This window comes from Rhinopithecus bieti, unplaced genomic scaffold (genome assembly GCF_001698545.2).
Source record: "Rhinopithecus bieti isolate Rb0 unplaced genomic scaffold, ASM169854v2 scaffold_15814, whole genome shotgun sequence".
Classification (NCBI taxonomy): Eukaryota; Metazoa; Chordata; class Mammalia; order Primates; family Cercopithecidae; genus Rhinopithecus; species Rhinopithecus bieti.
The window spans coordinates 270,790-285,373 of NW_016808380.1; the positions used below are offsets into that span (position 1 = coordinate 270,790).

At 35.2% G+C, this 14,584-nt stretch overlaps 1 protein-coding gene across 1 annotated transcript in view; it reads left to right on the plus strand.

Moving 5' to 3' along the window:
• The window catches only part of ZBBX (zinc finger B-box domain containing), a 148,934-nt gene that overhangs the window by 65,066 nt on the left and 69,284 nt on the right, over positions 1-14,584 (plus strand). The window contains exons 11-14 of the mRNA XM_017886716.1: positions 4,753-4,862; positions 5,238-5,338; positions 7,188-7,267; positions 8,900-9,042. Coding sequence (XP_017742205.1) covers positions 4,753-4,862; positions 5,238-5,338; positions 7,188-7,267; positions 8,900-9,042 — 434 coding nt within the window. The remainder of the gene's footprint in view (positions 1-4,752; positions 4,863-5,237; positions 5,339-7,187; positions 7,268-8,899; positions 9,043-14,584) is intronic.

Genomic DNA, 14,584 nt, shown 5'->3' on the forward strand with positions numbered 1-14,584 from the left:
ATATATATATATATATTTATACATACAGTAGTTTCAGAATCACTAATATCACTGAGAGAAATGAGGGACAATTAGTTTCAAAATTATTAATAATATCACTGAAATAAATGAATTTTCCACCTAGAGTACAGTCTTTTTGTGTCATGCTTTCTATCTGTAGCCTACGGTATCTAGGCCAAACCATGTTTTGCAACATCACTTTGGCCACAGTGCTCATTTCTTTCTCACCTCCTTTAAGGTTGGTATGACTTTCATTGGGTTCTGCCCATATTCTCATTGATTTTTAAAATTTAAATAAACTTGTGGTGTACAGTTCTATGGGTTTTTACCAATGCATAAAGTCATGTGTCTACTGCAGTACCCCGCCCCCCCAAAACAGTTTCACAACCACAAAATTACCTTGAGCTTCCTCTTTCTCCTCTTCCCTTTCTTAGTCCATAACACCTTTCATCTGTTGTCCACCCTTACAAATATGCCTTTTTTTGAAGGTCATTTAAATGAAATCATACAGTGTCTGTCCTTTCATGTCCTTCACTTAGCAGAATGCATTTAAGATTCATTCATGTTCTTGTATGAATCAATATTTCTTCTGGCTGGTTTCCAGTTTTTGGCAATTATAGCTAGGTCCTTTAAAATATTTTCATAACAGGTTTTTCTTGAATATAGGTTTTTAATTCCCTGGGTAAATACCTAGGACTGTGATAGGTGGGCTATATAGTAAGTGCATGTTTACTTTTATAAGAAACTGCCAAACTCTTTTCTAAATTGACTGTCCATTTTGCATTTGCTCCAGCAATGTATGAGAGTTCCGGTTGCTCCAAATCCTTGTCAACACTTGGTATTTTCAGTTTTTTTTTTTCTTTTGGTTGATATTTTAATAAGGTGTGTAGTTGTATCTCATTGTAGTCGCTTACATGGCAGAGGTTTAAGCTAGTTCATTTATAACTAATGTCCAGGCTGTATATATTTTTTAAAGTATGATGCCCATCATAACTCTTCAGGCCATTTTTTTGTGGGGATACTGTGGTAGACATATGACTTTATGCATTGGTAAAAATCCACAGAACTATACACTACAAATTTATTCAAATTTTAAAAGTCAATAAGGATATGTGTAACAGTAGTATGTATCTGTTAATTGACTTTTTCTAATTTAGCAATTAGCATATAAATGTAATTCCAGAGTCACTTGTCATTTTTGGTGGCTACCTTTCAATATTGGGTCATTTTGGGTTTCTTATATAATAAAAGAAGCACAGTTTTGTTATTAAGTGACAACTGTCATTTGAGCTTGAACACATACAAGAAAGTTTCATCACAGTCACATCAAGGTCCTGAACTGTGCTCAATGCTGTGTCTTGGCCAGTTTCCTTAGCAGAAAAGAATACTTAGTGAATATTTCCATGTTCGCTAGGGTCTTATTTACATGGTTATTTTAATGGAAATCTTTTTTTTTTTTTTTGAGCTAATACTTTATGTCTTGATTATAGATGTCAATGTAGGACAATCTATTTGCAATTCACAGGTTTCTGATGCATTTCTGATGTTTTGCTTCAGAAAAGTTTCTCATGTAAATAACCATGATCATGATTTTGACCTTACTTTTGCTTATTGCTGTGTTTTATATAGTAGGCTTATAAATATATGTTCTATTGCTTTTTTAATATTTTACTGATTTGGACAGTAAAAGTTTTAAAATTTTTATCTGCAATCAATACAGAAGTGTTGATAGACCTTTTATCCCCTAGCTTTATTGAGGTATAAATAACGAATAAAAATCATATATAGTTAAGGTTTACCATGCAGTATTTTGATACATACATACATTACACAATAATACCTTAACTAAGCTAATATATTCATAATTTCAGTTTTTTGTGTGTGACACTTAAGACCTACTATTAGCTATAGTTATTATGCTGTACATTAGATATCCAGAATTAATTCATCTTGTGTAACTGGAACTTTACGACTTTTGTCCAACATGTTTCCATTTCTCCCAACCTCCAGCCCCTGGCAACTACCATTCTACTCTCTACTTTTGAGTTTGACTTTTGTATCAGTGAGATCATGCAATATTTGTCTTTCTGTGTCTGGCCTATTTTACATAGCATAATGTTCTCTAATATATGGCAACAACCTAAATATTCATCAATGGATGGATAAATTAAAAATATCATATATGTATAATGGAATATTATTTGGCCTTAAAAAGAAGAAAATCCTACCATTTGTAACAACGTAAAAGTGTTGATAGATCTTAGTAGCAACACCTAGAGTAGATCTTTTAGATATGGGAAAGCTTAAAGAAGGAGTGCAGACGTTTTGGATTAAGAATATTTTAAAGACAGATGTTAGCAACTAGCTGATATTCTGATTCCAGTTCCCTTACTCTTTTCATTGTGTGTACTTCTCAAGTCTAGCTAATCATCAGTAGCAGCGGGGCAAGTTTTACACTACTGATTCCTGGACAACAGAATGAACTAAAATTAGTGTCTCTAAGAATAGGTGTGAGGCCTAGCATAAAAAAAAAAAGTATTCCTTGGCCATTTGGTTGCAAACAGCCTACCACTGATTCACATAATAGATTTAGAAACACTCATCACACATTTAACCAACTGAATGGGTCAATGCTCAAAAAATATTTGCTAAATTCTAAAAGAGGAAACTATGGTGAAGTAAATGCTATCTGAAATATATTTTATCATTTATTTATGTGACATCATCTTTAAAAAAAAAAAAAAAAAAAAAAAAAAAAAAGCACTGGTGCCAGGGTTTGAATATCCAGAATCCAGAATTAGTTCTCTGACTAACTAGTAGTTTATTTATGGGAAAATATCACTTCAATTCTTGTGGCCCAAGTTTTCTCATTTGCAAAATTTTGAGTTTAGAACAAACAATTTATATGACCCTATAAACTCCAATAATTCATTATCTAGCTTCTATAAGGCTTTGGTTCAGGGATTTTATGAAGCAAAAACCTTCATAAAGAAAGAATATCTAGATAACAGTATATTTATGTATATGTATGATGAATTTTAGTTTGGTAGATCCATGTCAAACTGGAAAGAGGTTTCTTGTAGATGGATGCTAGTTTGTCTTTGACATAACTCAATATTTTCGTCTGTCACCAAATTAAATTATGATGTAGGATGCCATACTCATCAAATTTGTTAAGACACAAAGTTCAATAATATATAAATATTGTATAGTCATTTGCCAAGACCAGCTCAGTTGAGGAGACCCTAACCCAGTGGTGCTAGAGGAATTAAAGACACACACACACACAGAAATATAGAGGTGTGAAGTGGGGAATCAGGGGTCTCACAGCCTTCAGAGCTGACAGCCCTGAGCAGAGATTTACCCACATATTTATTAACAGCAGACCAGTCATTAGCATTGTTTCTATAGATATTAAATTAACTAAAAGTATCCCTTAAGGGAAATGAAGGGATGGGCCGAATTAATTGCAGCAGGAACACACCCTTAAGACACAGATCGCTCATGCTTTTGTTTGTGGCTTAAGAATGCCTTTAAGTGGTTTTCCGCCCTGGGCAGGGCAGGTGTTCCTTGCCCTCATTCCCGTAAACCCACAACCTTCCAAGTTGGGCGTTAGGGCCATTAAGAACATGTCATAGTGCTGCAGAGATTTTGTTTATGGCCAGTTTGGGGGGCTTGCTCCCAAAAGTCATCTTATATATACATTACATATATTGGGAAAACACAGATAACCATAGACTACCAGAAGATTATCAAAATTTTAATTCCTTTAAAGTTGCAGAAGGGGCATTATAAAGGAAGTACATGGTTAAGAACATGGTCTTTGGGAAGCAGATTGCTCGAGTTCAAATTCCTCTTCTGCATTCACTACCCTAATGACTCAACAAGTTGGTACACCACTTTGTGTCTCCGTTTCATCCTCCATAAAATTAAGATCATACTAGTGCCTATTTAATATCTAATAAAATTTAATGTACCAAAATTTGTTAGAATGGAGCCTGTTATATTTAACATTTTGTATCCATATTAACTATAAATATCGTTAAGAAGGCTCTGCTTTTTACATGAGGACTTCATGAGTTTGCATGGTATGGAAGGGCTGTGCAACTACTCATATTCTTGGCTAAAAAGTGACCCTTCTCTCCAGTAATGTGGTTATATACTATGAAACCAAATATACACTCTTGACCTCTGTGAATTCCTGGGTTTCATTGCCTTCCATATGAAATGGGCTGCATCAGTCTTCACTGTTAATTAAGTAATAGATAACACAGGCTGAACACCTTACATTTTTATTGTAAGAGCCTATGTTATCACCCTGCTGTTATGATGGAAGTTCAGACAAATGCCCTCAGGTTCCCTTAGAATTCATCAACACAATGCCAAGACTGTGAACTAAAACTCATATTCATAAATTAGGTTTTTAAGTAGCATGGTGTTTTTAATGGACTCCATGTGGCTTTTGAGAGAACACTGACTTGTAGCATAACTTTGATTTTTAGCTTAAACAAAACTCAGTAGGATATGTAATTTAAAAATCTTCTGTGATGTCAAGTTGATTTACACAGGTTTTTTTTTTAGTACATTAAGATTCTGTTATACAACTGTACTTATCTTTGAATTAAAGGTACAGTTATGGTTTCATCATTAATTTTGTATACTCACTCATTTGATAAATAAATCAAGAGCTTGTCTGGGAAAGTTTCAGGTAATATATTTCAGTCTCTTAATTGCTTCTTTCTTATTTTGTAGAACTCCACAAGAGCAACTTTTTAATCTGCTACCAGATACATTCCCACATCCATGTGAAACCACTGGTGATGCACAGTGTTCTCAAAATGAAAATGATGAAGATAGTGATGGTTAGTTCATACTTGATTAGATATTTTTAAAATGTATTATTTCAAATTATAAGCATTAATCAGAATCTGCTTTTGGTTTTCTTTAATATATTATTCTCAGTTGTACCATGTAATCTTTTATCTTTAGATTAAAATCATGTAGACTCACTTCTTTCCCTTTCCCTGGATATACTTTGCCTTGATTTAGATGGTTTCATTTAAAAATGGAATGCTAATAAATGTGTATTTCACTTGAACTAGGAAAATTGGCAGTATCTGTATTTTTGTGTAGATATACATGAGAACACTCTTCTTTTTTGGTGGCTATCTTATTTGAAGAAATTGTAAAGTAAGATATATTCTTTGATGATATTATTTGTGAATCTTATTTCCTAGGTGAGGAGACCGAAGTACAACACACAGCTCTTTTATTGCCAGTAGAAACATTAAACATAGAGAGACCTGAACCATCTCTAAAAATAGTCGAACTGGATGATGTAAGTGCATAAGTGCATAATGACCATTCATCCATTCATGCTTTTTAGCAGGGAATTCATAGTGTATAGTTACATCTGCATATTATTTTCAATAAGATTTCTCAAATAACTAACATAGTTTAATAGGAAATTTACAGGTGTTTGAGTTTAAATGTGCTTATGAGAATAAAACAATATTATTCTGAATGTAAAGAGTAAATTTGTGAGCTAAACTGGTATTGTCACTTTTTTTGGATGAATGTAGTATGGGAGGTAAGAAGACATTTCACTATTTTAACTTATAGAAATGTAGTGTGTCCTCAAGGATCTAGAACTAGATGTACCATATGACCCAGCCATCCCACTACTGGGTATATACGCCAAGGAGATTTATAAATCATCTACTACCAAAGACACCATGTACACGTATGTTTATTGCGGCACTATTCAGCAATAGCAAAGAGCTTGGAATGCAACCCAAATGTCCATCCTGTGACCACGACTGGAATTAACGGAAAATGTGGCACATATACACCAATGGAGATACTATGAGGCCATAAAGAAAGGATGAGTTGCGTCCTTGTAGGGGACCATGGATGCAGGCTGGAACCCCATCATTCCTAGCAATACTATCACAGAGAAGCGAAAACGGCAAAACACCGCGCGCATGTTCTCACTCATAGGTGGGGAACTGAACAAACACTGAGATCACTTGAGCTCGGACAGGGGAACATCACGGCACTGGGGGCCTTATCATCTGGGGAGGGTGGTCGGGGGGGGAGAGGAGGCCTGCATTGCGGGAGGTGTATACAAGATATAAATGATGAATGTTGATGGGTGCTGACCGAGGTTCTGATGCGGTGCAGCACACACTCGCAATGGCATAAGTATCAGGGGCATTGTAACAAACCTGCACGTGTATGCACCATGTACGCCCTAGAACTTAAGTATAATAAAAAAAAAAAAAAAAAAAAGAAATGTAGTGTGATATTTTGTTAGTTTAGTTCTATATGTTATCGGATTTTTAAACAAATATCAGTCTCATTACATGGTACCTATTAAAATTTAAGTGTAAATTTAGTTTCTTGAATGTCATTTAATATTATTTTCTGTTTAAAGGTAGAAATAGTGTTTCAGACTTAAGAAGTTCAGTAAAATCACTTGAACATGACTTGACCATATATATAGAAGACACCGATAGAATCAACTAGAGCCAGACCCAGTCAGAGTTAGAGCTCTGGACTGAAGGTTTAGGGTATGATACACTCAGTGCATTTCTGACTTTCTAATAATATAGTAGCTGAATGTGCCACTTGTCCTAGATATTTCTCTTACTGCGGTTGTTACAGAAAATGACTAGAATGGAGAACTTACCTCTTTTAAATACTGCTTTCTTCCTTTCTTAGGTTGAAAGCTTCTGCTATTTTTGTTCTTTGTGTTTTTTGGCTAGCAACATTTTTGTTTCTCCTCTGGATAAATTTGGGAGACTGGACAAAAACACACATACTACATACATGTGGGCATGCCATTCATTACATTGTTGATACACAGAGTAAGTTTATGATGAGACAGTCAGAGAACTGAAAACCTCCTAGTCACTAATCCACTTGGCAGATAATAGTTACATATTTAAATAGAAGTTATTATTGTTGGGTTGGGGTATTACAATAGTGATAAAGTAATTGACATATCAACCAAATGTTAGTTGAATTTGTTTAGTTCTCCTGGAACTTATGTGTTATAAAATATAATTAGAGCTCTCATAACATCATTTGTAGGAAAAACATACTCTCAATATCACCCATAAGTTGGTTAATGTGTAATAAATTTTTGTGAACTTACTAATATTATATAACATTAATTTAATAAGGCTTATGAAGAGGAATTTGAAGAACCAGAAAATATTGTGCCTTACAAAGTTGAATTAGCTGATGCAGACAGTCAACAAAGGTAAAGTCTTTCTAATTAACTTTGTGTGCATATTGAGCCCCTTCCTGACACACACACAAAATCAACTGTCTTTTTAAATGTGAAATTTGTGGTGTCAAAAAACATGTGACATTAATGTTAGAGTATATTTTACTTAACCCATGCTCAAATTTTTATACAATATTGCTAATATTTAATAACATTCAGCAATTAGAAAACTGTCTAAGTGATAGGTTTGTACTCTTACCTAATATTTGGATTATTAAATAAATTCTTCTGAACTTAAGTGTTGTTATCCTCTGAAATGGTTGATTAACTTTGATATATTTCGTATGAGCTTTGTTCTTTTCTCCAAAGATACTATGGTTTTTCTTCAGTTTTCTATGAACCCTAAATAAAATGTTTTATAGATGATTAGACTGAGAGACTAAAAGAGCTCCTATACTATAAATTACTTCATAGGTAGATTTTAATGTATAATTAAATAAATGAAGTGTAATATTTCCCTTTGTAATTGTGTTGGAGAATTTTTTCATTTCCAAATGAAAAATAGTATCTAACTGTATCTGTTAGTAATATTAAAATAGTCCTTTTTTTTTTGTTGTTGAAACTGTAGGATTTGTAAACGGTGGAATGAAATTCCTGTCAAGTAACCCGCCTACTGATTTTTTATTCAGACCAGCTTAGGCCCCTGTCAGTATTTTGCAATAGCTATGGGCCTGAGTGATTCCCCCGAACAGAAAAAGCCCGTGTTTAGACACACAGAACCAGCGATCTAGTAGCAAATGTGCTTTTGGAAGTGGAGTTCTTGCAGGAGAAAACTTTCTGTTCAGCAGATAAGAGGTTTATATTCACCACTCAATCTCCAAGGAAATGAATGGCATTTCTGTTCTCTAATTTGACTCTTTCATATATCTTATCACATGTTTTGCTTTGACTCCTGTGTAAGGTGTTAGAGAAGGCAGAAAAAGTTACTCATCATGGTTTGGCAGTAGTTTTACAGCTTTGCTTTGGAGGTGCCCATAGAACTACCTGAATTTTATCTCTCTCCTGGGGATCATGAGCGACACAAGAGGGCCTTTTTGGTTGAGTATAATCCATAAGTTTTATGATGCTATTCTGTAGAGCTTATATAAATATTAGGTATTATTAAATATATTATTCAGTTCATAAGGAATGTTATTTAAATTGTGACTATGCATATAGCTAATCATTATTCAAATTTGAAACCTAAATATCACATGCTGCTTTTAAACTCATATCTCTTTGCTGAACAAATAATATGTTTATCTAGTAGTAAAGCCTTGATTTCATCAGATTTTAATGAGCTTGAAAGATAACGCTCCCTTTTAGAAGAAAATGTAAGAAATCAAATTTATTTTGAGATATTTTGGAAAACAAACTTTCAACTGAAATTTTGCAGTTAAATCAGATTTGGTCCAGTTGCCTATCCCTCTTAAATCCGTAATATTATTAGTTACTTTCAGTTGAGAATGTATTCACAGTAAGGTTAAAATAAATATTAAATTAATGTAAATAACCCTATTCTATTAAGGTTTTACTGTATTTGTTTTAATGACCTGGGACTTAAAACATTTTCTTTTTGAAACATTTTTTCAACTCTATTATTTTGTTTGTCCCTACATGTGAAAGTTGTGCTTTTCATGATTATCAGAAGAATAACTTTCTATATGAAAATGATGTCCATCAACATCATGTTTTCCATAAGGGAAAGAGAGACTTCTTAAATCTTTGTCTGAGAAACAGCTCTACTTATTACAAAGATAATTCAAAAGGTAACACTTTTCTTGTTGCTAAATATTATTAACAGTGCGTGTTGGTAATTTACTATTGCAGTCTATAAAAGCTTTGGTATGCTGCTCATTTTAAAACCAAAAAAAGCTCAGTACTAAAATGAAAATTGGTTGAAAATATAATTTTCTAGTAAATATGCAATTTAGTCAGTGGACAACAGTGTTTGTATGTGTAAGAAAAATCAGCCAGTATAGTGTACTCTAAAAGTTATTATAGACTCAGCTAGCATTTAAAAGATTACATGGAAGGCCTTTTAGTGATAAAAGTCTGACTGGCACCCTCTTGCCCTGACTTGTACTAAATATTTTCCAAAAATGGGCCGGGTGCGGTGGCTCATGCCTGTAATCCCAGCACTTTGGGAGGCCGAGGCGGGTGGATCACGAGGTCAGGAGATCGAGACCATCCTGGCTAACACGGTGAAACCCCGTCTCTACTAAAAATACAAAAAATTAGCCCGGCGTGGTGGCGGGCGCCTGTTGTTCCAGCTGTTCGGGAGGCTGAGGCGGGAGGATGGCGTGAACCCGGGAGGCGGAGCTTGCAGTGAGCCGAGATTGTGCCACTGCACTTCAGCCTGGTCAACAGAGAGAGACTCCTTCTCAAAAAGAAAATATATGTATATATATATATATTTTCCAAAAATGTTCAGATCTGATATAAAGTTTCACAAGAGATAAATGAAAATAAAACAAATCACTGGCCGGGTGCGGTGACTCACGCCTGTAATCCCAACATTTTGGGAGGCTGAGGCAGGTGGATCACCTGAAGTCAGGAGTTTAAGACCAGCCTGGCCAACATGGCAAAACCCCATCTCTACTAAAAAAAAAAAAAAAAAAAAAAAATAGCTGGGCATGGTGGCAGGCGCCTGTAATCTCAGCTACTCAAAAGGCTGAGGCAGGAGGAGAATCACTTGAGCCCAGGAGGCAGAGATTGAAGTGAGCCAAGATCACGTCACTGCACTCCAGCCTAGGGGAGAAGAGCAGAACTCTGTCTGAAACAAAATAAAACAAAACAAATAATCGTGCTTATATATCTATGATACTGTTACTGGTAGTTCCCTAGGTTAGAATACTGTATGCATATGTGTGGTTTTAATTTCCAGATTGTGAGATCATTTAAAGAGAGTCACAGCAAAGTATCCTGGCCTAGGAGTCAGATTTTGTTTCTATTTTTGCCTTTAAATTACTGTCTGACCTTGAACATGACACTTACTTGCTTAGGCTTCATTTTCCTAAGCAAAAATGTAGGAACTAGATAATTTTCAAGCCTCCTTTTAACTATTAGATCTGATCTACCTAGAATTTTAAGAAAAATTAATAAATATATCATATGTGAAGATAAGATTTTTGAAAGATATCGGAGGGCATATCTGAAATAAATAGTTGTAAAACTGATGATTACTTTCTGATTGGGCAGCAGAAGATAGAAAGCAGTGGTAGGTGTGTGATAATCCTAAACCACTAAATTATTATGGCCAAACATGAGCTATAACCACATGGGAATTTAGGACTTTAGAGTACTCCAATCTTTTCCTGAAGATGAGTATAGTTTGATCAAGCTAGTGCATGGTGTTTCTGTTGCCTCTGAGAAAATGATGCACATAAATGCCCATGTAATTGTTATTTTAAAGACACATTTTTGAAATGTTTACTTTTTAGAGCAATTTTAGGTTCACAGCAAAATTGAGCAGAAAGTACAGTGAGTTCCTATATACCCTTTACTCCATGCACATACATAGCCTCCCCCATTATCAACTTCTGCAACCAGACTGGTACATTTGCTACAATGGATGAATCTACTTTGATACATTATTGTAACTCAATGTCCATAGTTTACATTAGAGTTCACTCTTGGTATTGTACATGCTGTGAGTTTGGACAAATCTATAATGTGATATGTATTTATCACTTATAGTATCATACAGAATACCTTCTTGTCCTAAAAATTATCTGTGCCCTACCTGTTTATCCCTCTCTCTGACCAACTCCTGACAACCAGTGAGTTTTTTTACTGTCCTCATAGTTTTGCCTTTTTAGAATATCATATAGTTAGAATCATACAGTACATATCTTTAATAATTGGATTCTTTAACTTAGTAATATGCATTTGAGGTTTCTCCATGTCTTTTTGTGACTTGATCTCTCATTTCTTTTAGTACTAAATAATATTCAATTGTATGGATGTACAATAGTTTATTTATCCATTCACCTATTGAAGAATAGTTTGGTTGTTCCAAGCTTTAGCAATTATGAACAAAACTACTATAAATATTCATATATGGGTTTTGATTGGGACTTAAGTTTTCAATTTATTTGGGTAAATACCAAGGAGCATAACTATGGGATCATATAGTACAGACATGTTTAGTTTTGTTTTAATAATTGCCAAACTATCTTACCAAAGTGGCTGTACTATTTTACATTCCCACCAGCAATTAATGAAAGTTACTGTTGCTCCATATCCTCACCATCATCTGGTGTCAGTATTTCAGATTTTTTCCATTCTAGCAATTGTGTAGTGTTGTTTCATTGTTCTTTTTTTAAATTTGCAATTATCTGTTGACATATGATATTGAGAATCTTTTAACATGCTTATTTGCCAACTGTGTATCTTTGTTAAAATATCTGTTCAAGTTTTTAGCTAATGTTTTGATTGGGTTGTTTATTTTGTTATTGTTGAGGCTTAAGAGTTTTTTGTATCTTTTGCATAACACTCTTTTATCATGTATCTTTTCCAAATATTTTCTTTCAATGTATGGATTGCCTTTTTATTCTCTGGACTATTTTTCACAGAGTATAAGTTTTTATTTTAATAAAGTTTAGCTTATCAATTTTTTCTTTGATGTTGTATCTAGAAAGTTACTGTCATATCCAATATCATCTATGTTTTATCCTATGCTCTTTTGAGAGATTCATAGGTTTTCATTTTTATATTCAAATGTGTAATCTATTTTGAGTTAATGTTTGTGACAGTGCAAGGTCTGTATCTATATGTATTGTTTCACATGTGGATATCTAGTTGTTCCAGAATCATTTGCTTAACAGATTATATTTTCTTTGTTGTATTGCCTTTGTTCCTCTGTCAAAGATCAGTTGACAATATTTATATAGGTCTACTCAGGACTCTCTGTTCTGTTTCATTTACCTATTTGTCTACATGTATTCCAATACCACACACTCTCTTGATTGTTACAGATTTATAGTGATTTTGATGTGAGGTAGTATCAAGTCTTCTGACTTAGCTCTTCTTCGATACTGTGTTCACTATCCTGGGTCATTTGTTTCTCTATAAAAAGGCAGAAATTTTGATTGGGATTGCAATGAATCTATAGATCAAGTTGGGAAAAAATACCTTGACAATATTAAATCTTCCCATCCATGAACATGGAATATTTCTCTATTTATTTAGAAATTTGATTTCTTTAATCAGAATTTATAGAATTCCTCATATAGATCTTGTACATAATTTTTAGATTTCTATCTATGATATGGCTTGGCTCTGTGTTCCCAACCAAATCTCATCTCAAATTGTAATCCCCATGTGTCGAGGGAGGGACCTGGTGAGAGATGATTGGATCATAAGGAGTGGTTTCCCCCATGTTGTTCTCATGATAGTGAGTGAGTTCTCATGAGCTCTGATGATTTAAAAGTGTGTGGCAGATCCCCAGCCCTTGCCAACATGTAAGACATGCCTTGCTTCCCCTTCACCTTCTGCCATGATTATAAGGCTTCTACGACCTCCCAGCCATGTGGAACTGTGAGTCAATTAAGCCTCTTTTCTTAATAAAGTACCCAGTCTTAGGTAGTTCTTTATAGCAGTTTTAAAATGTACTAATACAGAAAATTGATAACAGAAAAGTGAAGTACTGCTGTAAAGATGCCTGAAAATGTGGAACTGACTTTAGAACTCAGTAACAGGGAGAGGGTGGAACAGTTTGGAAGACTCAAAAGAAGAAAAGAAGATGTGGGAAAGCTTGGGACTTCCTAGAGACTTGTTGAATTGCTTTGACCGAAATGCTGATGGTGACAATGGACAATGAAATCTAGGTTGAGATGGTTTTGGATGGAAATGAGGAACTTATTAGGACCTGAAGTAATAGTCACTTTTGATATGCTTTAGCAAAGAGACTGGCAACATTTTGCCTCCCTCTTCCACCTAGACATCTGTGGAATTTGAACTTCAGAGTGATGTTTTACAGCATCTGGCAGAAGAAATTTCTAAGCAGCAAAAAAAAAGCATTCAAGAAGTGTCCTGGCTGTTTCAAAAAGCATATAGTCATATGCATTCACAAAGAAATGGTATGAAATTGGAACTTATGTTTAAAAGGGAAGCAGAGCACAAAAATTTGGAAAATTTGCAGCCTGACCATGTGGTAGAAAAGAAACACCCATTCTCTGGGGAGAAATTTGAACCACAAGCTGCAGAAATTTGCATAAATGAAGAGGAACCAAATATTGATTGCTAAGACAATGGGGAAAATGTCTCTAGGGCATTCCTGAGATCCTCACAGCATTCCCTCCCATTACAGGCCTGTATACCTGGAAAGCAAAAATGATTTCATGGGCCAGGCCCAGGGCCCCACTGCTCTGTTCACCCATGTCCCAGTGGCTCCAAGTGCAGTCAGGGTTAAAACAGGCCAAGATACAGCTTGGGCCTTGGATTCAGAGGGTGCAAGCCCCAAACCTTGGTGGCTTCCACATGGTGTTGGGCCTGCGAATCACAGAAGATAAGACTTGAGGTTTGGAAACCTCTGTCTAGATATCAGAGGATGCACAGAAATGCCTAAATGTCCAGGTATACGTCTCTGGCAGAGAACCTCTCTAGAGGTTCTCTACTAGAGCAGTGCAAAGGGGAAATGTGTGGTAGGAAGTCGCACACAGAGTAACCACTGGGGCACTGCCTAGTGAAGCTGTGAGAAGAGGGCCACCATCCTCCAGACCACAGAATGGTAGATCCACTGATGGCTTGCACCATGCAAGCCAGTGATGTTAGACAGCAAGTTTTATTAAAGTAGCAGTGTAGAGCAGCAACAAAGGCAGTGTTCCTTTTGGAACAGATTTACCCTATAAGCACTGTACCCAGAGAAGCATCTCAGAGGTGGCTCTGAAGTAATATTTTTAGCCACTTTTAATTACATGCAGTTTAAAAGATGAGTTATTTGGAAATTCCTAGAAAAGGACTGGCAACTTCTGGGTCATCAGGCTGGGGAAACAGGTGGTAACTTCCAGATGTTGCCATAGCAGTGGTAAACTGACATGTCACTGGTAGGCATGCCTTTTTTTTTAACTTTTAAGTTCAGAGTGTGTAGGTTTGTTGTGTAGTTAAACTTGTGTCACGGGGGTTTGTTGTAGATATTATTTGATCATCCATTTATTAAGCCTAGTATCCATTATTTTTCCTGCTCCTCTCCTTCCTACCACCCTCCACCCTTCGATAGGCCCCAGTGTGTGTTGTTCTCCTCTAAAGTGTCCATGCGTTCTCACCATTTAGCTTCCTCTTACAAATTATAAACTAGTGCTTAGCATA